General features: G+C 45.5%; 1 protein-coding gene across 7 annotated transcripts in view; it reads left to right on the forward strand.

Annotated features, from left to right (window-relative positions):
- The first annotated feature begins 301 nt into the window (after positions 1–301).
- The window catches only part of GMPR (guanosine monophosphate reductase), a 73379-nt gene continuing 47908 nt past the window's right edge, over positions 302–25772 (forward strand). The window contains exons 1-6 of one of the 7 annotated variants that reach the window (XM_073331984.1): positions 732–815; positions 5263–5393; positions 6575–6694; positions 7484–7567; positions 8469–8642; positions 23717–23798. In XM_073331984.1, the coding sequence (XP_073188085.1) occupies positions 5346–5393; positions 6575–6694; positions 7484–7567; positions 8469–8642; positions 23717–23798 (508 nt within the window). In that variant the 5' untranslated portion in view covers positions 732–815; positions 5263–5345. Of the gene's footprint in view, positions 816–1244; positions 1328–4361; positions 5394–6574; positions 6695–7483; positions 7568–8468; positions 8643–23716; positions 23799–25772 lie in introns of those variants that run through there. The other 6 variants (XM_073331983.1, XM_073331987.1, XM_073331981.1 and 3 more) reach the window with 6 other exon arrangements.

Consider the following 25772-nt stretch of genomic DNA (forward strand, 5'->3'; position numbering starts at 1 on the left):
CACAATTGTTAAAGAAACACTGAACAAGGCCTGCCCCCAACAAGGAGTGTCCCCATTTAAAACAAGCAGCACGGGGGGGGTGTGGAGGGGAGATACCAAGGCAGGGGCCCCGCAGCCGCCCGCTCTTCCTCCGCCGGGGAATGCAGCTTCAAAGGAAAGTCTGAGCCCCCGCTGCCACAAGTGACGTTTCACAAGCGGATGGCGGCAGCCCAGCCCAGCCCGAGGAACACGCAGACCCGGCCCCCCGGCGCGCGTACAGCTCTCCCTCTCTACACAGCCGGAGCTTGGTCCCGTGGGCGGGGAGCGGCCGCCTCCCCCCGTGGTGCGCCCTCCCCGCGCCGCGGCGCCCGCGCGCTCCAGCGCGTGACGCCTCGCTCCCGCCCACGGCCCCGCTCAGCTGAATGCGGAGCGCCCTGCGGCAGCGCTCTGCAGCCACGCGCCGCCCCGCGCCCAGCCCCAGCCCGCGGAGCCAGACACACACGGGCGGGCGAAAAGGGGGAGGCCGAGCAGCAGCTGCCATTGTGCCGTGCAGCGGCGCGTGCTAAAAACAGCCCCCCCTCCCTCGGCTGTCCTAATAAAGCTCGGGCGCTTGAGCAGCGGCTCTTGGCGCCCTATAAAAACCCTCCCTGCAAAGGGCGCGGGCTCGGCTCGGCACCAGACGCGGAGCGGCGGCCGCAAGAAAGCGCATCCGCGCAGCTGGGGGGGAGCCCCCCCACCGTCCCGGCGAGATGCCCCACGTAGAAGCGGATCTCAAACTGGACTTTCATGACGTCCTGCTCAGACCTAAGAGAAGCAGCCTCAAAAGCAGAGCCGAGGTGGGGGCATTCAAACCGAGCATGCTGGGGGGGGTGGATGGGTGGGGGGGGGGGGGCTGTCCTTCTGTAGCGTTAACTTCGCAGCCGCTGTCTCGCGGTCGTTTTTATTCCCCAGGCTACGCAGGGTTACCCGGGGACCGCGATTTCACAGAAGCGGCCCTTGTGCAGCCGCGGTTGGAAAGGCGGCCGCTGCTCGCGGAGAGGTGCCGGGAGCGCTGCTGATCCGAGCGCGGACTTGAAGCCTAAAGAGTGCTCGGACCTTGGCCTGCGCCCGGCGCTGCTTTCTCCTGGCAGGTGCCTCGGCGGGTTTTTGCAGCGCCCCGGGTGGGGCGAGAGACGGTGACCCAGAGCGTCACGCCCCGGCAGCGCGCAGGGAACAGCTGCGCCGCTACACCAGCGGCGGGACGCTTCCCCTCCCCGGGGGTCTGGTTACGAACCCGGCGTCCCGGGGCGGGCAGGAAAACACCAGCAGCCAAGGGAGGGCGGAAGGTGCACGTGCCAATCCGTACACGGTGAGCTGGTGGAGAGCCCCAGTTACGAACAAAGCAGGAGGGGAGATTTTGAATGCCGTGGTGCCATTGAATTGGCTCTGCCTGTCAGAGGGCTGGGATCCTGTTCAGCTGGCAACCCTAGAAACTGGCCGCTTCTTTCTCCGCTCTGTAAAAAATCCCTGCAGTCTGACCAGTTCCGGGTGTGTAACGGCACCGCCACAGCTGAGCTGGTTCTCAGTAACTGCAGCATATGCAGCTCTCAGTAATCGGACTGCGGATCATTATTAGCCAGTCAAAGCATTTCCATAATGCTGCATGCTGAGTAACCTTGCCACTGATTAGGGGAAACCCCACAAAACTCTGCATCAGCTATGAACTCACAACAAACATGGCCGCCTCATCTTGTGACACCATTCACCCCACCTCACCCCAGATGTCAAACACCATGTGATTAATACAGGCATTGCACTGGGTTGGGGAAGGGCGGGAGGATTCAGCCTTCAACAAGGGGCAAAGGAGGTAGTGAGACGAATGGGATCAGGAGGGAAAGGAGTCAAAGGGAGAGGTGGCTGGATTTGTTATGGCCAGGAATTCTGAGAGCTAATCCAAGCAGAAGCATTTCACCAGGAATGCAGGAATAAGGCTAAAGAGTCCATCTCAGTATGATGATAACTTGAGAAGTGCTCCCTTTCAATTCAGTAATAATGGTATCCTGGGCTAATTTACTCATTGCCCTTTTTACTTCTGCCCTCATAAGTATGGAGGAGCACCTTTGACCATTTTCAGTAGTTCACTTAAGCAGCGTGAAGATTCCTCTTCAAAAATAAATGCAGTGGCCTGGCAAACAGGTGGAGCTGATGGCTGTGGGGCTGAGGGTCTCCTTTACTTATTTATTTATTTATTTATTTAAATGCAGGGTTTTGTATATTAGCTGCATGCATGGGGGAAGGAGGGGTTGATCAGGGAATGGGAAAAGCTAGAAGAACCAGGGCCAATAAGGGAGAGTTACCTCAGGGGAGCATGATGAATGGCAAAAAGCATTTCATGTCATGAGGGCTCAGTGAAAGCTGATGAAGGTTAAGAAATTGGACACCATCACTGAGGCTGTAGCAACAGCTATTGACAGTACCTGAGAGAGCCAAATCTGAAACGGTGTCAGTCCTGCTTCAAAACAAGAGTACTGTATAAATAAATAGCGCTGGCAAGGGAACAGAGGCTGCTTACTACAGTGCCTGATACCCAACAAGTTGCTGCTTTGAAGTTTAAATTAACAGTGCCTGGCTAAGCTGTTTGAGTGTCTTATTCTACACAGACAGCACTTTACTTAATAGCTGGGAGTAAGTCACCTTCACAGAGGGACAGTATGGCAAAGTGGGCGGTGTACATTCCTTTCCCTGGCTCGTTGGCAGTGTCATCTTTTATTCTTGTTACTTTTCCTTGTCTTTGCTTCCTGGAGTTACTCCCTCCTTTTAGAGAGAAGGAACCAAAATTCGGAAGCTCGAATTCAGATTTTGAAAAAAAGGTATGGGTAGAGAGGGGGAGTTGCATGGGCCAGGGGCTTGCTAGGGTACAGAATCATTCACCCAGAGGGCATGGCTTTCATATCAAACTTGGGTTGGGAATAGCTGGAAGTTGTTAGCATCAGATGGTTGTGGGTGTCCTTGCTGAAGTGAATCCATGGTCTCACTACAGTTATTTGGGGGAAGCAGAGATGTGCATGGGTCCCAACATTTGCATTTGGGCACAACTGGAGGGTATTCAGGTTTGGCAGTCAGGCAGGCCCAACTGTGCTGCTGGACTTGGCCACTGTCTGATTTCTCCTCTTCTCTCCCCTCCCTGCACAGACAACATAGTTGAGGTCTTTCACCTTGACCACTAGAGTGGGGGTGGGTGGGGGCTGAGCCAATGGTGCATTCCTCTTAGCCTTCCCCAGGGAGGAGACAGTGCACAGGACAATTCATTTTCTCCCCTTTCCTCCTTCCACCCACACTGTCTGATCAGGAGGTGGGAGAGAGCCCAATATCTGCTGGGTCTTTAAGAGCAAGGTACACATTGATCAGTACTCCCTTCTGCCTGCACTACAATTTAGGATCAGGCAGAGCTAATAAGAGTATTGATCTGTGTGCCATATGACTACGTTTTCTGAGTACCTTGAACATCAGTAATGCAGGGTATGGTGGATATTTGTCCAAACTCAAATATCGCTAATATTCCAGATATGACCAATATTAATTTCAGCTCTCACCTCTGCTGGGCAGGTGGCACATGACAAAAACACCTTCACCACGGTTGGCACAAAGCCCCTTTTTGGCCCTCTTAGGAGAAGGGCCAGTATAGAATGGAGGCTGCACCGCTCTCTCGCTCTTACGGGTCACTCCAATTTCAGGCTGACATATGCTTATCGGACAATGCTTGGGAAGCTTACGCTGCTGCTACCTGTGCTGGATTTTATTCTGAGGCCTTTCCATTTTGAGGGTTGCCAGTCCAGTATCTTTCAGGAAGACTAGCCATTGGTTTAAAATTGTAAACTGAAAGAAGGCTGGAGAGCTGCATGAAACTGAGAGAGCTGTTCTTCCACTTACCTTAACGTCAAAACTCCTTTCCTGTAAAGTAGGGTAATCCGCACATTGCAGTGTGGCTGCTACCAGTGCCCTCGTTCCTGGAAAAATGGGGCAGCCTGTTCACAGTAGATGGCTTTTTTTTTTTTTGGTTGGTTGGTTGGTTTTACATTTTTTTCTAAGTGTACTTTCCCATTGGTGAAAAGTTGCTGGATTAACAGCCCTGGAGACTGAAGTCTTTTCTCTCTAGATACACAGGAAAAGAGCCTCATTGGTAGATTCGGGATTGCAAGCTTCCTCCACAACAGCCCTGTCAATACAGCATTATCCCTGGAAATGTCATTGTACACCTGGAGTAACGTGAAAAAGACACGCAGCACCTATCTGGGTCATTTCAGAGATGGATTAATCCGTGGAAGTGAGGCGCCCTGGAAGAAGAAAGGTCTTGTGGTTCAGGCACAGGTTTACAGCTTGCCCTGTGTCTTGGTGCTCTTCAGATGAGCATTTCCTTTCCTCCTCTTTTCATGCCAATTTGAATGGGCATTTGGCTTGTATATTCGTTTAGAGCAGTGGTTTTCAGACTGTGCTCTGTTATCTCTTCCTGTTCCCAGCTTCTAAATTGCATTAAAAGTAGTACAAATACATTAAATGCTTTGCTAATATTAGCTTTCCCATGTGGCAGAAATTGCCATATGAATATTATGTGATTGCGAATGGGAGGCTGGGTGGGTCTACATGATTGCCTTGAGGATCAACTCCCATTCCATTTACAATCTCTCTGTTAAGATGTAAACTTCTATTTGGGATTGTAAGCTCTTTAGGGGAAAGACCTTTCTTTTCCTTGTTATGTATTTGTAGAGCCTAACACAATAAGGTACTCAGCAGTGCCTGAGGCCCCTAGGTGCGACTGAAATAATAAATAATGTGGTTCACATTGAGAAAAAGTCTGATAACTCCTGACTTAAAGCTCCAAAGAGCCTGTAAGCAAACTGTCAGTCAGGTGTTCTTATGGTATCTGTGGTGGTGGGCATTTTACCTCATTTCAGCTCTTTGAAGCATCTCTCAGGTGAAGGTTGAAGAGTGGAAAACGTAGAGACCAATGAAGGAGTCTCAGCAGTATGTGGGGAGATCGTTCACAGATTAACTCAATGTCTTAGTATTGTGCGTTTATGTTAACATTTTCTATTGGGGAGTGCTAAATGAGAGAGATGCTCTTTATATTTAAGAATTGTTTAGATCAAATGTATTGTTATCATGAGCTCTTGTTTTCTGTTTAGGAAATAATACAGTTTCCTGGGCTGAATAAACTCTGAGGCTAACATATTTATAAAAAATAAATGGCTGAAGGCCTCAGTTTATTTGCCCAGGATATGGTGGTGATTTTTAATATATTCTTAGTATTGCAGTAGTTACAACCAGGACCCTATTGTACGGCACAATGAACATACACTGTAGATACTGAACAAAAAGTCTCTGAGTTCATGGGAAGCAACTTCAAGTTATTATCATGCTGCTACTTTTCACTAAAGGTCAGGAGTGAAATCCTAGCTCCATGGAAGCCAGTGGGAGTTTTGCCAGTGAAGCCAGGATTTCACCCATTTTTAAATGAAAGAGTAGAAAAATATCAGTATAGGTTGACAAACTGCTGAGAGGTTAATCGTTTATAAATAGGGCCCTACCGAATTCACGGTCCATTTTGGTCAATTTCACAGTCAGAGGATTTTAAAAATTGTAAATGTCATGATTTCAGCTATTTAAATCTGAAATGTGGTGGTGTTTGTAATTTGTAGGAGTTCTGACCCAAAAAGGAGTTGTGGGGGGGATCGCAAGGTTATTTATTGTAGGGGGCTTTGCAATACTGCTACCATTACTTCTGTGCTGCTGCTGGTGGCAGCGCTGCCTGAAGAGCTGGGCAGCTGGAGAGCAATGGTTGCAGGCCAGGAGCCCAGCTCTGCAGGCAGAGCCACCAGCAGCAGCACAGAAGTAAGGATGACATGGTATGGTATTGCCACCCTGACTTCTGCGCTGCTGGTGGCGGGGCACTGCCTTCAGAGCTGGGTGCCTGACAACAGCAGCCGCTCTCTGGCGGCCCAGCTCTGAAGTCAATGCTGAAATAAGGGTGGCAATACCGCAACCCTTCTAAAATAACTTTGTGACACACCCACCCCCCCCACTCCTCCCCCGCAACTCCCTTTTGGGTCAGGACCTGCAATTTGAGAAAAGCTGCTGTCCTGTCCTCTCTGGTGAAATCAGTATAGTATAGGGTAAAAGCACACAAGACCAGATTTCATGGTCATTAATTTGGTAAGGCCCTATTTATAAAATAATTCAAAATCATCTTGACCCTTCCCTATTCCCATCAGCTCCTATCACTTCTCATTTTAATTTCTTCCCTACCTCCTTTTCCCCCTTCCAGTTTCCTTCCCTACATGTCAACAAGACTCTTCTCCTTATCATAGCCACAATATTCTGTTTTATGACATTTTCATTCTCAGCTGGTAGGCAGAGGTAGGAATACTTCCAAAGGAAGCAAACAATGGTACATATAAGAGTACTGCGGGGATGAGTTAGAGGCTGGGCTGAATTCTGCTCCCGCTGAAATCAGTGGCAAAACTCCTGTTGTCTCTATGCTGTATATAATTGTGACAGCTTGGGCGTAATCTCTGTTGGTCTAAAGGTACTTACCAGAATTTGCATTCATTACTCACAGGTAGATCTCAGGCGCACCTTCATATTCCGCAACTCCAAACAAACTTACACAGGGATCCCCATTATGGTGGCAAATATGGACACCGTGGGCACGTTTGAAATGGCAAAGGTGATGACTAAAGTAAGTGCTGACTTTCCTCTTTCTCTGCAAAAGCTAGGAAACCATTTGTTTGGTGACAGAATGTCCTATAATAAGGCAATTACATAATTTAGATATGTGCCTTGGGAGTTGGGATACAAAGGGAACCGCTATCATAAAATCAAGAACAGGATGGTAAAATCTTAAGACAATGTCTTCACTGCAAAAAGAGGTGTTTTTTCACATCAAGATACCTAACCCAAGATAGTGCTCTGCATGTAAAAGCCTAGTGGGCACAAGGCACAGGTAATTTTTACCTTGATGTAGGTAATTGAGGTCACCCAATTGGGGTGGGGATAGAATTGATGTTATCAGAACCCTTTAGTGACATTACAACCTTCTATGACAGAAGAATTGCTTCTCTATTGTTTCTATTTATAAATCTGATTAGCTGCAAAGATTTTGATCATGCAGGTTATCTAGTAGTACAGCTACTGAAATCAGAACTCATTAGTTAATTGGCCTCTAGCCTCATGACTCACAACACATCCATAGTGAGCAAGAAATTGAGAATACACTGTACAGCTGCATGCTTAATGGTAGATTATTGCTTATTTAGTTACTGATCCTGCATGGTGCTAAGCACTCTGAACTCTCACTGAAGAGGGATCAGGATCAAGCCCTAATTCATTATTATTTCAAGCAAGATGAATATAAAAGTAAGACACAGTGACATGTCATAGTGCTAAGTTTGCCACTGAAGAATGGGAAAAGAAGAGATGACTAACTTGGATGTTAATATCAGTTTGCTTGTTTCTTTTCTTTTTCTAGCATGCAATGTTCACTGCTATTCAGAAGCATTATTCTCTGGAAGAATGGAAACTGTTTGCAGTCGATCACCCAGAATGCCTTGAGGTATATTCCCATATTATAAGCTCATTCTGTCCTGCCTTAGAGCAGCCTATGCAGGGTTATGAAAGTCATTCCTTTATGGAAAATAATGCCCATGGCATTGTTCTCTTGACGTTGCACAAGGTGTTTCATTACCTGTGGCTCACTTTTAAATGATATTTTAATTATGAGGGGCTTGTCGAAAGGCCAACCTATCACTTAGGCTCAACAGCTTTTTTCATATATAGTACGAGAGTAGGGGTAGGCCCCAAGGAATATACTCTGTCTGAACACTTTGGCACTTAAATTACATACCTTACAGATCGATTGAAAGCACATTTTGTGTTGCACAGTGATTGCAGTAATGTCATCTGATGCTTAAATGCTGACTTGCTCTGTAGCCTTGGATCTCTGCTGAGGTTCTGTGAGCCAGCAGCTGTGGAAGCTATTTTTTTCTGTGAGGACATAGTGAGGATGTAGATTAAGGGAGGATTGAGTGAATTGACAGGTCCATGCCCTATTCTCTAAGGGATCCCCAAAGTTTGCAACTCTGTCTTTTTGGAATTATACAAACTGGTGAGGGTTCCTGTGGTTTTTGTTGATCTGGGCAACTCAGATGATAATGGTTGCCCATGAAAGAGTCCACTTATACATTTCACATTAGTTTATAGGCCATTTAAATGTAAATAGGGTTTATAATATGCCACTACTGCTGTATTGAAGAAGAGCCTCAAAACAAAGTGTAGGTAACTGGTTGGTTTGTCCAGCTATGGTATTTATTTCTGTATGATTTTACATAACAGAGCACTCAATAGCTTCCATGGGTTTCTATGGAAGCTTTCCCAGGGTGGGTGGAAACAGATGCAAGAACTGTGCACTTGTCTGATCTCTAAGAGCTGCTGATCATTTTTCTCTCTCTCTCCAGCATGTAGCAGTGAGCTCAGGCAGTGGGAAGGACGACTTGGACAGGCTTACAAGTATTCTGGAGGCCATTCCTCTTATCAAGTACATCTGCCTGGATGTGGCCAATGGATATTCAGAGCACTTTGTGGAATCTGTGAAAACTGTCCATGCCAAGTTTCCAAATCACACCATCATGGTAGGTGGGTAGAAGAGGGGTATTGTGGTTATCGTCCTAAATAGGGCTCAATTTTTCCTGATACTGGGTAGTTATGCCAGACTAGCACTTCTGGTGCAGCCCCATCTATTTCTGCAGGATCTAAGTCCTCATTAACAAAATAGAGGGGCCTGAAGTTCTGCTGATTTACCTCTGCTGAAAGTCTCACCCTTAAATTCCTATCTTTGTGGTTGCAAAGATAATCTTCCCCACATGAACAAATACAGTGCTGTCTTCCTGAGCCCGAGGACACGGGAAGTAGCTCTATGACGGTTTGATCTGCCCCCATTCGTCTCAGAAGGGTGTTGACCAGGAAGCCAAATGATGGCAGTTTAATAAAACGTCAGTGTTGTCACTTTTCAGAGTAGCAGCCGTGTTAGTCTGTATCCACAAAAAGAAAAGGAGTACTTGTGGCACCTTAGAGACTAACAAATTTATTTGAGCATAAGCTTTCGTGAGCTACAGTTCACTTTATCGGATGTGTTTCACTACTAATCAGATTAGTAGAAATGTTCATTGTTTACTCTGAGATTGTGGTTAGAATTTGGAATTGTGGGCAGAGTTTGGATTAAGTTTTTCTCCAACCTCCTTCCACACCGACTCTGACCTTCACTCATAAATTTTGTAGTTTCGCCTTCCATGTCAGTGGTTCCAAGCGGAGTTCCACAGAGCACTTCTTGCTGGTAGTGTGCACAGAGCTGGCTGGTCAAATGGTGCTGGCTTCTCGTTTCGAGCAACTAAATTACATCAAAGGCATCTAAACATAGATTAAATACTTTCCTAATATTGTTGTACTGGGTCAGCAGTTGCTGTAGTTGCCAGAGGAAATGTTAGGGTATGTCTACACTATGAAATTAGGTCGCATTTATTGAAGTCGGTTTTGTATAAAGCGTTTTTATACAGTCGATTGTGTGTGTCCCCACACAAATGCTCTCAGTGCATGTAGTCAGCGGAAAGTGTCCACAGTACCGAGGCAACCATCAACTTCCGGAGCGTTGCACTGTGGGTAGCTATCCCACAGTTCCTGCAGTCTCTGCCACCCATTTGAATTCTGGGTAGACATCCCAGTGCCTGATGGGGCTAAAACATTGTTGTGGGTAGTTCTGGGTACACATCGTCAGGCCCCGCTTCCCTCCCTCCTTCCGTGAAAGCAAGGGCAGACAATCGTTTTGCGCCTTTTTTCTTGAGTTACCTGTGCAGACGCCATACCACGGCAAGCATGGAGCTCGCTCAGCTAACCGTCACCGTACGTCTCCTGGGTGCTGGCAGACGTGGTACTGCATTGCTACGTAGCAGCAGTTTATTGCCTTTTGGCAGCAGACAGTGCAGTATGACTGGTAGCCGTCGTCGACGTAGTCCTGGGTGCTCTTTTAACCGACCTCGATGAGGTCAGGGGCGCCTGGGCAAATGGGAGTGACTCAGCCAGGTCATTTCCCTTTTAAGTTTCGTCTCATGGTGATTGAGTCCTACCGGCAGTGCACTGTCTTTTAATCTGCAGCCAGCAGAAGACGATGGTCAGCAGTCATACTGCACCGTCTTCTGCCGAGCACCCAGGAGATAACGATGGCTAGCAGTCGTACTGCACAGTCTGCTGCCAGCAAGATGTGTAAAGATAGATGAAGTGGATCAAAACAAGAAATAGATCAGATTTGTTTTGTATTCATTTTCTCCTCCGTGAAATCAACTGCCTGCTAAACCCAGTTTTGCGTTCTATCCTTGAGGTTTTGAGTTATATCCTTGAGGGGGCCATTCTGTTTCTCGCAAAGCCACCGCCTTTGTTGATTTTAATTCCCTGTAAGCCAATCCTGTAAGCCATGTTGTCAGTCGCCCCTCCCTCCGTCAGGGCAACAGCAGACAATCGTTCCACACCTTTTTTCTGTGCGGATGCCGTACCACGGCAAGCATGGAGCCTGCTCAGATCACTTTGGCAATTAGGAGCACATTAAACACCACACGCATTATCCAGCAGTATATGCAACACCAGAACCTGGCAAAGCGAAACCGGGCGAGTAGGCGACGTCAGCGCGATGACAAGAGTGACGGGGACATGGACACAGACTTCTCTCAAAGCATGGGCCCTGGCAATGTGGGCATCATGGTGCTAATGGGGCAGGTTCATGCGGTGGAACAGCAATTCTGGGCCTGGGAAACAAGCACAGACTGGTGGGACGATTCCCAGTGGCTCCGAAACTTTTGCATGCGTAAGGGCACTTTCATGGATCTTTGACTTGCTTTCCCCTGCCCTGAAGCGCAAGAATATCAAGATGAGAGCAGCCCTCACAGTTGAGAAGCGAGTGGCAATAGCCCTGTGGAAGCTTGCAACGCCAGACAGCTACCGGTCAGTTGGGAATCATTTTGGAGTGGGCAAATCTACTGTGGGGCTGCTGTGATGCAAGTAGCCCATGCAATCAAAGATCTGCTGATATCAAGAGTAGTGACCCTGGGAAATGTGCAGGTCATAGTGGATGGCTTCGCTGCAATGGGATTCCCTAACTGTGGTGGGGCGATAGACAGAACCCATATCCCTATCTTGGCACTGGAGCACCAAGCCAGCGAGTACATAAACCGCAAGGGGTACTTTTCAGTAGTGCTGCAGGCATTGGTGGATCACAAGGGACGTTTCACCAACATCAATGTGGGATGGCCGGGAAAGGTACATGACGCTCGCATCTTCAGGAACTGTGGTCTGTTTCAAAAGCTGCAGGAAGGGACTTTATTCCCAGACCAGAAAATAACTGTTGGGGATGTTGAAATGCCTATAGTTATCCTTGGGGACCTAGCCTACCCCTTAATGCCATGGCTCATGAAGCCGTACACAGGCAGCCTGGACAGTAGTCAGGAGCTGCTCAATTAAAGGCTGAGCAAGTGCAGAATGGTGGTAGAATGTGCCTTTGGACATTTAAAAGCACGCTGGCGCACTTTACTGACTCGGTTAGAGCTTAGCGAAACCAATATTCCCACTGTTATTACTGCTTGCTGTGTGCTCCACAATATCTGTGAGAGTAAGGAGGAGACGTTTATGGCGGAGTGGGAGGTTGAGGCAAATCGCCTGGCTGCTGGTTACGCACAGCCGGACACCATGGCGATTAGAAGAGCACAGGAGGGCGCAGTGCGCATCAGAGAAGCTTTGAAAACCAATTTCATGACTAGCCAGGCTACAGTGTGAAAGTTCTGTTTGTTTCTCCTTGATGTAACCCCCCGTATCTTGGTTCACTCTTCTTCCCTATAAGCTAATCACCCTCCCTTCGATCACTGCTTGCAGAGGCAATAAAGTCATTATTGCTTCACATTCATGCATTCTTTATTAATTCATCACACAAATAGGGGGATAACTACCAAGGTAGCACCAGGACGGGTGGTGGAGGAGAGAAGCACCAGGAGGGGTGGTGGAGGAGGGAAGGACAAGGCCACACAGCACTTTAGAAGTTTAAAACTTATTGAATGCTAGCCTTCTGTTGCTTAGGTAGTCCTTGGGAGTGGGGTGGCTGGTTGGCCGGAGGCCCCCCACTGCCGCCTTGGGCATCTGGGTGAGGAGGCTATGGAACTTGGGGAGGAGGGCTGTTGGTTACACAGGAGCTGTAGCAGCGGTCTGTGCTCCTGCTGCCTTTCCTGCAGCTGAACCATATACTGCCTCCTCTCATCACACTGCTGCCACCTTTCAGCTTCAGCCCGCCACTTAGGCTGAAGAGAGTATCACCTCTCCTCCTGGTCAATTTGTGCTTTCCTCCACTCTGACATTGTCTGCTTCCACGCATTTGTCTGCGCTCTGTCACTGTGGGAGGACAGCATGAGCTCAGAGAACATTTCATCATGAGTGTTTTTTTTTTTCTCCTTCTGATCTTCGCTAGTCTCTGGGAAGGAGAAGATCCTGTGATCCTTGAAACACATGCAGCTGGTGGAGGAAATAAAGGGACAGTGGTATTTAAAAAGACACATTTTATAGAACAATGGGTACACTCTTTTTCACGGGTAAACCGTGCTGTTAACATTACATACATAACACATGTGCTTTCATTCCAAGGTCGCATTTTGCCTCCCCCAAGCGCATGGCTAGCACCTCCACACTCCCCATGGCTAACAGCAGGGAACATTTCTGTTCAGCCACAGGCAAACAGACCAGCAGGAACGGGCACCTCTGAGTGTCCCCTGAAGAAAAGCACCCTATTTCAACCAGGTGACCATGAATGATAACATCTGTTCTTTATCTCTCTGTGGTATCCTCAGGAGAGTGATGTTTGAACACCAGCAAACATACACTGCAATGCTTTGTTCTACAATGATTCCCAAGTACATGCTACTGGCCTGGAGTGGTAAAGTGTCCTACTATGGTGGATGGAATACAGCTGCCCTCCCCAGAAACCTTTTGCAAAGGCTTTGGGAGTACATCCAGGAGAGCTGCGAATGCCAGGGCAAATTAAACGTGCTTGCTTTTAAACCATGTATACTATTTTAGAAGGTACACTCTCCAGAGGTCCCTTCTCCGCCTGGCAGGTCCAGGAGGCAGCCTTGAGTGGGTTCGGGGAGTACTAGCTCCATGTCCAGGGTGAGAAACAGTTCCTAGCTGTCAGGAAAACTGGTTTCTCTGCTTGCTTGCTGTGAGCTATCTACAACCTCATCATCATCATCTTCTTCATCCCCAAAACCTGCTTCCATGTTGCCTCCATCTCCATTGAAGGAGTCAAACAACATGGCTGGGGTAGTGGTGGCTGAACCCCCTAAAGTGGCATGCAGCTCATCATAGAAGCAGCATGTTTAGGGCTCTGACCCAGAGCGGCCGTTCGCCTCTCTGGTTTTCTGGTTGGCTGGCCTCAGCTCCATAAGTTTCACGCGGCACTGCTTCGGGTCTCTGTTATGGCCTCTGTCCTTCATGTCCTGGGAGATTTTGACAAATGTTTTGGCATTTCGAAAACTGGAACAGAGTTCTGATAGCACGGATTCCTCTCCCCATACAGCGATCAGATCCCATACCTCCCGTTCAGTCCATGCTGGAGCTCTTTTGCAATTCTGGGACTCCATCATGGTCACCTCTGCTGATGAGCTCTTCATGGTCACCTGCAGCTTGCCACGCTGGCCAAACAGGAAATTGAAATTCAAAAGTTCGGCGGCCTTTTCCTATCTACCTGGCCAGTGCATCTGAGTTGAGAGTGCTGTCCAGAGCGGTCATAATGGAGCACTCTGGGATAGCTCCCGGAGGCCAGTACCGTCGAATTGTGTCCACAGTACCCCAAATTCGACCCAGCAAGGCTGATTTCAGCGCTAATCCCCTTGTCGGGGGTGGAGTAAGGAAATCGATTTTTAAGAGCCCTTTAAGTCGAAAAAAAGGGATTCGTCATGTGGACGGGTGCAGGATTAAATCGATTTAACACTGCTAAATTTGACCTCAACTCCTAGTGTAGACCTTAGGCACTCAAAGGGGAGGTGTCAGTCCAGTGAATGGAGCTGCCACTGAGGGGACTTCACCAAGGCGTGCCGATCCCTTTTCAGTCCACTATGCTGTATCCCTTCTGTCCCATAAGTGCTAATGAGTAGGGAGCTTGTGCAGAAGAGGGCACCATGCGGAGAGCATATGTACACTCTTGATAGCATCATGCCTGCAGCAGAACCACACCGATTCTGCTGCCAGTGGTCCTCAGTGGCCAAGGAGCAGGGGGCTGAATTTGTTCCTTAGAGAGCAGCAAAGGCTCTGGTATTAGAATGATTAGCTGTCTCTTAAAGCTTTCAGCCTTTCTTCAAACTAACACAAAAGAAATCATTTGCATGGGCAAGACCTTGTTATTCTTTCATGCCAGGCACAAAGCTCCTCCACCACACCCTTAAAATAACTGGGAAAAAAAAGGTCATAACCAGATTATCCTGCTTGAAGCAGAGAATGGAGCTGCATGTTCATGCAACTCAGGGGAGCCCATGTTCTTCTGGCCCACAGGAGATGAAGCTGCAGTGGAAAATGGGACAGGGAGGAGGGGAAAGAACATGAAAGAAAAAGGGACTTAGCGTTCTTGCCTGCTGAGATCTGGCTTGTAAATGGGAAGATTGTGCTGGAGCGCCCATGGGTACCTGGGTAACCAACGCCTCACAAGCAGGCCCACTGCCACAGTGACTAGATAAGATGCACATGTATGTCCCAATTCTGCCTTCTTTGCACATGCACAACTCTCAGTGACTTTGATAGGAGTTTGTGGGTATGCAAAGAGGGCAGGATTGGGCCCTGGAGGGACTGACTTCAGTTTTTGAATGAATGTCTTTATTTCTGATGAACAGCAAAGGAGTAGCTCACAATATTATTATTTGTATTCCAGTAGTATGGAGCAACCCCAGCTGAGATCAGGGCCCCATTGTCCAAACACATAAGATACAGTCCCTGCTCGGAATAGCTTACAATCTAAATACACAGAGAAAACATTACTGTTTCCATTTTATAGATGGAAACTGAGAAATTAAGTGACTTGCCCTGGGTAAAGCAGGAAATCAGTGGCAGACCCAAGAGTTGAGTCCAAATGCCTTAATCATATCCTTTCTTAGCTACCTTCTTGCTCTCTGCAGTTTCTCTACTGTTGTCATTAAAGTTATTATTTATGATAATTGTCATGTTTTAGTAACACCACCACATCTATAGTCCTGGCTCACTATATCTGAATGACACTAGCCTACATGAGGGTGGCTGCTTTTCTGATCACCTGCAGAGATACATTTCTCCTAAAAACCTATGAACAAATTCAGGGGGATTCCTCCCTCTTGAAAGCCTCCATACATTCCTAACCCTTCAAATGTCCCGACAGCCTGCAAAGTCTGTGAGTCAGCTCTACCCCATCCTCAAAAGCAGTTTGAAGAAACAAATTTATGCTTCTGTTTTACCCCTGCAGTGTTCTCTGTGTTCTTTTGGGCTCAAAGTGAAAGCTCCAGCCCTTAACTACTAGGTCTAAAAATAACTGTGTTTTAATAGCTGAAAGTGATCCCCAGGACCTTGCAGGCTGCCCTGTTCATTCTCCTCAGAATGACCCCCACAGTTGGCTCACACTAGGAGTGCAGTACAAAACTGTAACACGAACCAGAGTCTCAGGAGGGAATGTTTGTTCCCAGGGGTCATGTAACAGGTTCAGCTGTGGGTCTGTAATGAACTGTGCAAGGCAGCGACAGCTCCTACACTATATATCCTGGGGCTCCTCATTGGCTTTTGCCCTGTGTGCCGATGGAAGGATGTCTGTTGGAGAGTGGGATATGTTTTTATAATCAATTTGGCATGCTGTCTTCTCCTTTTGAATACCTAGCTCTGACATAGCCCTTTTTATCCATATATCTCAGAGCACTTCAGAAAGCAGTTCAGTCTCATTATTCACATGACAGGTAGGGAAACGAAGGCACAGAGAGGCAAAGTGATGTGCCTGCGGTTATCCAGCAGGACAGAAACAGACCTGGGAATAGATCCCAGGCCTCCTGAGTTGCAACCTAGCACCCTGTCCAGTAGATCTCATGGCCTCCCAGTGTCAGGGTATTAGTACAGTGTTTTGTTTATCAGCAGCATAGAATCAGGAAGTTAGGGCCTGATCGTACACTCATTGAAGTCAGTGTCAAAACTCCTGTTGGCTTAAATGGTGGAAGATCCTTTCCTTACAGAGGGAAATCTAGTTCATGTTTACCAATCTAGTTTTAAATGTCCCAAATGGTAGGATTTCCATCATTTTCATTGGAAGACTATTACATGGCCTAATATATGTCTCTGCCAGTAGGTTTTTTCTGGTATTCATCCTGAATGTGTCTTTTTTTTAATTCTCTCCCATTACTCCTAATGATACCACTGTGCACCATTCAAATTAATTCATCTCCATCCTTGGTTTTTACATTAAAACTGCTAGAACATTTCCCTTGAGTTGTGCTTACATAGCTCTTCGGACTGACTGTGTTTGGTGACTTCATTGTCCACAAATATGACATTTAGTTTTGGATCTACTCAGAATATCATGGCTACTATAATAGTCATAGTGGGACTGTCTCAAGTGGTTCCTGGCTCATCGTGCCAAGAGGGGCACAGTCATGATCTGGTGTTTTGGCCTTGGATTAGAGGTAGGAAGGTAGAGCTAGAGGAGGTTGTACCTCCTAGGCGCGTCCTCTCACCTTGATCCATTGCCATTTGCCAGTGGTCTTTTAGCCAGCTTTCAATCAGCATGGCAGTGCTCCTCCCTAAGTCAATGGGAGATAATAAAAGCAAAAAGTGGAAATAACTACAACTCCACAACCCAAAAAACACCACCTCCGGGAGAAACCATGACACCAGGACCCAGCACATGGATTCTGCATGACACCCCAATATAATTAACCTATCAACATTACCCCTAGCTAGAGCTGAATTATTTGTATTTTCCAAAGGACTGAACTTCTCCCCCAGCATAGAACCTGACACTATAGTAATGTGGAGAACTAAAAGAATTCTTTCACAACACAGACACCACCACCCACAACTACTGTGTCCCTACTAACAGTCATAAGAAAAATGAATAATCTGACTGGACACCAACTAGTCGACAAAACTTCACACTTGAACATTACATTGATTTGCTTCAGGAAAAAAATAAACTGTGAAATCCTTAACAAACACCACAATCTCTCCATTGCCGAGTGGACAACTATACAGTCCCTGAAATCCAGCCACCAAATAATGATCAAGCCAGCAGACAAAGGGGCACTGTCATAGTCCTCAACCATGATGACTATGTCAATGAGGCCAACCAACAGCTATCTGACACCACATACTATAAAGAACGTAAAGAAGACCCCACACCACAATTCACTAAAGAATTTAAGGATATCATCAATTCCTTCCCCAAACAACTCCAAGAGAAAGTCTACACCCTCATCCCCCACAAATCCATCCCAGGGACCTTCTACATACTTCCCAGGATACACGAAAAGGGAATCTAGGTAGATCCATCACATCTGGCCATGGAAGTCTTACTCAAGGAATATCGGGACTCACAGAAACCATCTTCAAACCACTCCCTGCACGAAGGGCCAGCTTCCTGTAGGACACTACCAACTTCCTCCAGAAATTCCACAACATCAATGATTTCTTGCCATTATGGATATCAACTCCCTATACACCAACATCCCTCACCATGACAGCATCACTGCCTGCCTCAAATGTCTACAAGACAATGGACAACACTCAGATATCCCTCCCAAACACCAAACTCAACCATTTCAGCTTCACCCATAACAACTTTTACTTTCAACAGCAAACGCTTTCCCCAAACCTTGGGAACAGCCATGGGTACTAGGATGGCTCCCCAACAATATGCCAACCTCTTCATGGCCCATTTTGAGGAAAAATGAAACGTGAAACCAATGATATACCTGAGATATACTGATGATATTTTCATCTTCTGGGCAGACAACCAAAACTCCTTCATAGACTTTGACAACAACTTCAACCACCACCACCCATTCATCAAACTCTCTCTAGAACACTCCCACACCAGCATCAACTTCCTGCACATCATGATCAGCTTCAACAATGGAACCTATAGAATATACTAGAAATGCCACATTTACCTCCACAGATCCAGCAACCACTCCAGACAGACCAAGAAATCTGTTTTCTACAGCTTGGCACACATATACCACAGAATATGTTCTGAGTAGAAAGTTTAGGATACACACCTTAACACACTTAAAACTGCCTTCAGCAAACAAGGATACTTCACCAGAGAAGTAGATTGCATCATGGAACAGGCCACCCTAATTCATAAAATCATAGACTTTAAGATCAGAAGGGACCATTATGATCATCTAGTCTGACCTGCACAACGCAGGCCACAGAATCTCACCCACCCACTCCTGTAATAAACCCCTAACCTATGTCTGAGCTATTGAAGTCCTCAAATCATGGTTTAAAGACTTCAAGGTGCAGAGAATCCTCCAGCAAGTGCCCCATGCTGCTGAGGAAGGTGAACACCCCCCAGGGCCTCTGCCAGTCTGCCTTGGAGGAAAATTCCTTCCCGACCACAAATATGGCTATCAGCTAAACCCTGAGCATGTGGGCAAGACTCACCAGCCAGACACCCAGGAAAGAATTCTCTGTAGTAACTCAGATCCCACCCCATCTAACATCCCATCACAGGCCATTGGGCATATTTACTGCTAATAATCAAAGATCAATTAATTGCCAAAATTAGGCTATCCCATCATACCATCCCCTCCATAAATGTGTCAAGCTTAGTCTTCAAGCCAGATATGTTTTTTTCCCCCACAGCTCCCCTTGGAAGGCTGTTCTAAAATTTTACTCCTCTGATGGTTAGAAACCTTCGTCTAATTTCAAGTCTAAACTTCCTGATGGCCAGTTTATATCCATTGATTCTTGTATCCACATTGGTACTGAGCTTAAATAATTCTTCTCCCTCTCTGGTATTTATCCCTCTGATATATTTATAGAGAGCAATCATATCTCTCCTCAGCCTTCTTTCTGTTAGGCTAAACAAGTCAAGCTCTTTGAGTCTCCTTTCATAAGACATGTTTTCCATTCCTCGGATCATCCTAGTAGCCCTTCTCTGTACCTGTTCCAGTTTGAATTCATCCTTCTTAAACATGGGAGGCCAGAACTGCACACAGTATTCCAGATGAGGTTTCACCCTCTCCCTGAGAGAACCTGCTTCAATACAGGAAAAAAACCACCACTGACCACACACCCCGAATTGTCATCTACCATCCCATACTGGAACCAATATGGAGTATCATCAAACAGTTACAGCCCATACCTGATGGGGACCACATCCTGAAAGAAATCTTTCCTGAACCCCCCTTTTCTGCCCTTCAGGCAACCCCCCAACCTTGCCAAACTTTGTCATGAGATGCAAACTCCCCACAGACCAGGACACACCAACTCAAAGAGGAGCCAGACCCTGCCATAACAATAGATGCAAAACCTGAAGCTGTATCTCCACTGCTTTGTGATCAATCCTGCCCCAACACACCTTTTTAAGATCCATGGCTCCTATGCATGCCTATCACAACATGTGCTGTATCTCATCCAGTGCATAAGATGCCTCAACAACTGTGTGGATGAAACTAGACAATTGCTGTGCACTCAAATGAACGCCCACAGAAAAATGATAAAAGACAAAAACATCCTATCACCTGTGAGCGAACACTTTTCACAATAGGATCACTCCATATCTGACCTCTCAGTCCTTATCCTCAAAGGAAATCTGCACAACACCTTCAAAAGGCCAGCCTGGGAGCTTAAATTCATAACTCTACTAGACACCAAAAATCATGGATTCAGCAGAGATGGTGGTTTTATGTCTCATTACACCACATGGTAACCCACTAACCCTCCTTTGTCCTAGGACTGATGAGGTGTTACTTGCCCGCTTCATTGTGAATGGTCGCTTGCAACAGGTGTTAACTCCTTATGCTTAAAAATCTGTCTTACCTTGTATTTAGCTGTGAAACACTGAGTACCTTTTTCCCAGATCTGAAGAAGAGCGCTGCCGCGTGGCTCGAGAGCTTGTCTCTCTCACCAACAGAAGTTGGTCCAATAAAAGATATTACCTCACCCACCTTGTCTCTCTAATATTTCTAATAAGATTTCTTGAGACACCGAATCAAATGCTTTCCTAACATCCACATTTATTACGTCTACACTGTTCACTAATACTTTAATTCTGTCGAAAAGGTTGTAGTATTTATAAAGCTGAGGTGAATCCTGTCTCCATTAAGGTCAACAGTGAAATGCCCAATTACTTCAGTGAGGCCAGGATTTCACTCGGGAGTTTGCTCATGGTTCTGTCACCTCGTAGAGACCTGGCACAAGCCATTTGCGATTTCAAGTAAAGTCACAAGACAGATGATGATAGTGCTAGAGTTAGTCCTTGATTTTGTAGGGCCAGATCCAGCACTAGTGCAGTTTGGCGTAACTCCAAACCCACTGGCTTCAGTTTACACCAGCTGCAGATCCAACCCATAGTGACTTTTAAAATTAGCCCTGGTTCAAATTCTTTTCAGATTTTGTAGGAAGTAGAAGTTAGACGTATGGGATGGCAATTGCCAGAGTCTCTCTCCTTGCCTTTATTAAAAACCAGTTCTACCGCACATTAGATTTTGTCTGACACTTTGGTACTTCAAGATGGCAATGATTTTCAATGGTATAGTAAATTCCTTAGTTAATTAGTATTGTCTCTAACTAATTCCCCCAATGCTCTAGGTAGTATATCACCTGCGGTGGCTTATTTCTATATGTTTCCAAGTACTCTTTTACCTGCTCTTTATCCTTAGTTGCTTTTACAGGTTCTTCATCCCTACTGCTTGTCCATACTTTTCTAGGTTTTTCTTATTGAAGTAACCCCCTCTTTTCTTCTTGGTGGGGTTTTTCAAAGCACTCAGTGTTGGCCTAACTCTGCTCTCCCACTGCAGTCAATGGTAAAACTCCCATTTGTCTTCAGTGGGAGCAGAGTGAGGTCAAAACCAAGCACTTTTGAAAATCTCACCCTCCTTACCCTAATAACACCATTCAGTTTTGCTCCTAAGATATTGAGCCTCTATAGTTATAGATAGGTTTCCATGTAGGTAGACGGATATATCCATTTGTATACACACACACAGAAAAGGTGTGGTGGAGGTGAAGGTCTTTTCACTCCTAGTTTGAGCACCGTGAATGAACATTTCTTGTTAGTGCTGTCTCTGTGGGAATGGCTTCCCGTTATGGTTTCTGGTTAACACTTCTTGAGCCGTATAGGAAATGATCAGATAACAAACTGTACTGTGTCGGTGAGAAGAACAGTGTAGTTAACTTAACTATACATTTGAAAAGGTTAGTAAAAAAAGAGCAAGTGTAATACTTTTGAACTTCAACAAAGGTGCTTGCTTATGTATTGATCCAAACCCCCTTGAAGTCAATGGACAGACTTCTATGACTTTAGTGCGCTTTGGGCCAGGCCCTGTTTGCCAAGGTTCATAAATGTGCTGCATGCACTCTGGTATTTGACATACCATAACATACCAAGTATCACACTGTGCACATGGTAATCTGCTTTACTGATACAGAGTGTGTTCTTAATCTTGCAAGTGCCACACTTCCTTCCACCTCACCCAAGAGCTCACAACATAAAGCATAGCAAGAGGCGGCAGGACATGAAAGAAGCACCACTTTGCTGGAAGCACTGAGCCAATTCTACATCCTGTAGTTTTTGCTGGTCTTTCATCTTTTTTTATCTTGTTATTTTAAAAAATCCATTTCATACAGTTTTGAGTGTTTCCTACACCCCAATCTACTGCCCACAATGTTGCTGGTTTGTTAAGTGCCTCAAATGGCGGCTTTCTGACTAGTTCAGTTTTATTAAAAGAGAACTGAAATGCATTTAAAAAAATAAATAGCGAGTTACAAGCCAATAGCAGCAAACAGAGAATGGGCCAACCCTACATTATCCAATTTCTGTTGACTTCAATAGGAATTGTGAACGAATAAGGACTGAGTAAATACTGAGTTTGGATTTTAAGAATTGCTCCTTGGTCTTCCATATCAATGCTGCCACAAACAACTGCTTTAGTAAGGATCCTTATTTAAAGGTGATCTAAGTGGCTTTTAACCTCTCAAAATCTAAATTCAGACCCTCCCTAAAATGAACAACCCATACTAGCACAAGGATCACAAATGGATGATGCAAGGCATGCAGGAATCAAGCAACATGCAAGAGTTGTGCCTGGTTAAGGATGCATGCACTTCCCATAGGTGTTGGCCTGTGTACTCTTTGGATGTTTGCTGCTGTGGGAAATGACTTGGGGATTTGGCCCTTCATGAATAAATGATTCACTGGGAAGGATGCAGGGTTTTTTCCATTGGGTGCAATAGGGTGGTAGCTGCCGTCTTGCCCCATAACAATACTCAGAGGATCCACCAAAGCATTCTGTTACCGTCTCCCATTCTGATAATTGCTGACAATTTCAGGAAACATGTTTCTTGAAAACAAGCCAGTGGCATTTGGACTCACCTAACTAACCACTGGCTCTCGTTAGAGATACAAGTATTTTCAAGACAATTCAGTTGCAGGCAGTAACATCCACTATAGCAAAATTCTGCTGGCCATGGACAAGTGGGGTAGGCAGCAGTGCTTACAAGATGCTAGTGCTGTTATAGCAGTGCTTGGAATGCTCATGAAATGTTTGGAGCACTTCTGAATGTGGACCAGAGGCATTTACAAACCTCTCAAGTCCTGGAACTGGTACTGTGAATGCCAACATTCTCGAGGGTCGGCCAGCGTATAGTGAGACCTACCCTACTGGGGAGTCTTTTAATTGCTGCCATCTTACCTGCTATTCCTCAGTGCGTGGTGCTTGCAGTAAAAATATCCTGCAGTAGTAATTGCATTATAAGACAGGTTTCAGAGTAGCAGCCGTGTTAGTCTGTATTCGCAAAAAGAAAAGGAGGACTTGTGGCACCTTAGAGACTAAGGTGCCACAAGTCCTTCTTTTCTTTTTGCATTATAAGATGAGATCAAGGCTGCTATCCCAGGAAATTCTGTAGGAAAATTCTCTGTATATGCATGGATTTTGATTAAGGAGAAGGAGGTGTTCTTTGCTTCTTCTGCCCATTTAACTTCGATTGTTCTTTAGTTATCAAACCTTTTTTAGCATAGCTCGGGGGACGGGGAGCTCATTTAGGGATGGGCCTGAACTGCAGACTCACCCATGGAAGTTAAAGATTGTTTGCCTCTGAGGTTGTAATGCAACCCATTATTGAAGAAGAGACCCAGCCACAAAGTTGAAATCTGGAACTGGGCTTGGATTCCAAACATCTAAGTTTAGAGATGTTTGGGCCAATCACTAATCTCATTTGAATCCACAAGGTACCTGTACTATTTGTCTAATTTATAGGAAATGTACAGTGGACAACTTGGTAATATTTTAATGATAACAGAAGTACAGTTCCCTAATGAGTGAATTTAACTGTTTGCCCTTCCTGGTCTATCAGCTAGGATAAGGAATGAATAAAAACCAGCAGTATCATCATTATTTTCCACTGCACGTGGCTTTAAAATCTCCCATGTATAATATTGTTGCTTTTGTCTCAGGCAGGTAACGTCGTGACAGGAGAGATGGTGGAGGAACTTATTCTTTCTGGAGCAGATATCATTAAAGTGGGTATCGGACCTGGTAAGGCAAATCTGGGCTGAAAAGTGAAGATGTTGGTGGAGGAGTTGTTGCATAGATGAACCCAATGTATATGTCACAGCCATTCACCTGTGCACAGGGTCGCACTTTTTAAAGGTGCCTGGGCCCATTCATGTTAGCAGAGTCGTAGAGTCCTTTCTCAGAAACAGTTTATGTGAGAGATAACGGGCAGGATATATGCATGAAGAGCCACAAAGAATGATTGACTGAAGAGCTCAAGGATTTAAATGTGGAGGAGGCTTGGGATTTCTTCAACTATACAAAAACTGTCTGAAATTTGCATCGCAAGCAAATGAAAAACTTGTAGGGAAAAGCACCAGAGCAAGCTGGATGAATAAATCACCTCAAAATAGGTTATTAGGAGTAAGCAGAGAGCACGTAGGAATGGAAAATAGGGGTATTATCAACAAAAAAAACCCTACATTGTGGATATTAGAAACTGTAGGAGTAAAGTGAGAATTGCTACAAGTCGAGCTGAATTAACTTTTGCCAAGGAAATTTAAAAAACCTTCTTATTATTTATCTAAATAAAAAGAATAAGGAAGGATGAGGTTGGGATGTTAATGTGGATGGGAAAGAGATTAAAGATAATCTAGGTATGGGCCAAAAACTAAATGAATGCTTTGCCTTGGTTTTCAGTAAGGATGATAATATGCAACATGTTCATGAAGACGGTAAGGCTGATGAAGTGAGTGTCTAGACATGGAAATTATCACATATGTGGTAGAGGAAAACCTTGATGTGCAAAAACTGGGGGGACCAGATCATTTCCATGCCAGAATACTGAAAGAATGGGCGCATGGGATTGCTATTCTGGTCGCAAGGATTTTTAATAAATCTGTCTATTTGGGGGAAGTACCATATGACTAGAGCATCACTAACGTTCTACCTATATTTAAGAAAGGGAATAAAGTGATCATGTGCTTATAGACCTGTAAATCCGATTTCAGTAGTATGCAAAGTGCCTTAGAACAAATTGTGAAATGAAGAATAATTAAATTAATGGCGATAAATGATAAAAGGGCATGTTTACCAAAGGTAGATCATACCAGACTAACCTGATTTCCTTCTTTGTGAAAATAACTGATTATTTTAGATAAGGGAAATGCAATGGATTTAGAATACTTGAAGGGGAAAAGGCAACAGGTTGTGCTGCAAAGTGAAATAGCAGAGCGGAGGGGGGTTACTAGTGGAGTTCCTCGAGGATTGGACTTGGGACCAATTTTATTCACTATTCTTTTATTAATGATCTTGGCACAAAAAGTAGGAGTTGCAAATTGACTGATGATACAAAGATGGGAGGAGGCATCATCAATACGGAGGCGGATCGGAATATTAGACAGGAAACTCTGGATGCTCTTGAAAACTGGAGTGACAGAAATGGGATGAAATTCAATAGTACAAAATACACTTAGGTCTAATAATAATTCCTGCTACAAGCTGGGGGCTTATCACTTAGAAGCAACAGGGGAGGCAAGAAACCTGGGTGTGTGGGTTGATCACAGGATGACTATGAACCACCAATGTGATGCGGCTGTGAAAAAGGCAAATGCAATCCTAGGATGTATCAGGCGAAGCATTTCCAGTAAAGCGAGAAAAATATTAATGACATTGTACAAGGCACTGCTAATTTGGAATACTGTGTATAATTTTGGTCACCCATGTTAAAGATAAATTCAGACTGGAACAGGTGCAGAGATGAGCTACTAGGATGATCAAGGGAATGCAGGGCCTATTTTATGAGAGGTGACTGGAACAATTTGGCTTGTTTAGCAGAAAGAAGGCTGAGATGGGATATGAGTGCTCTCTATAAATACGTTGTGGGGTAAATACCATGGAGAGTGAAGAGCTATTTAAGCCAAAGGACAGTGTTGGCACAAGAATAAATGGATATAAACTGGCCATGAAAAATTCAGGTTGGAAATTAGGAGGAGGTTTCAGAGCGATGAGATTCTG

Source organism: Lepidochelys kempii, chromosome 2, assembly GCF_965140265.1.
Source record: "Lepidochelys kempii isolate rLepKem1 chromosome 2, rLepKem1.hap2, whole genome shotgun sequence".
Lineage (NCBI taxonomy): Eukaryota > Metazoa > Chordata > Testudines > Cheloniidae > Lepidochelys > Lepidochelys kempii.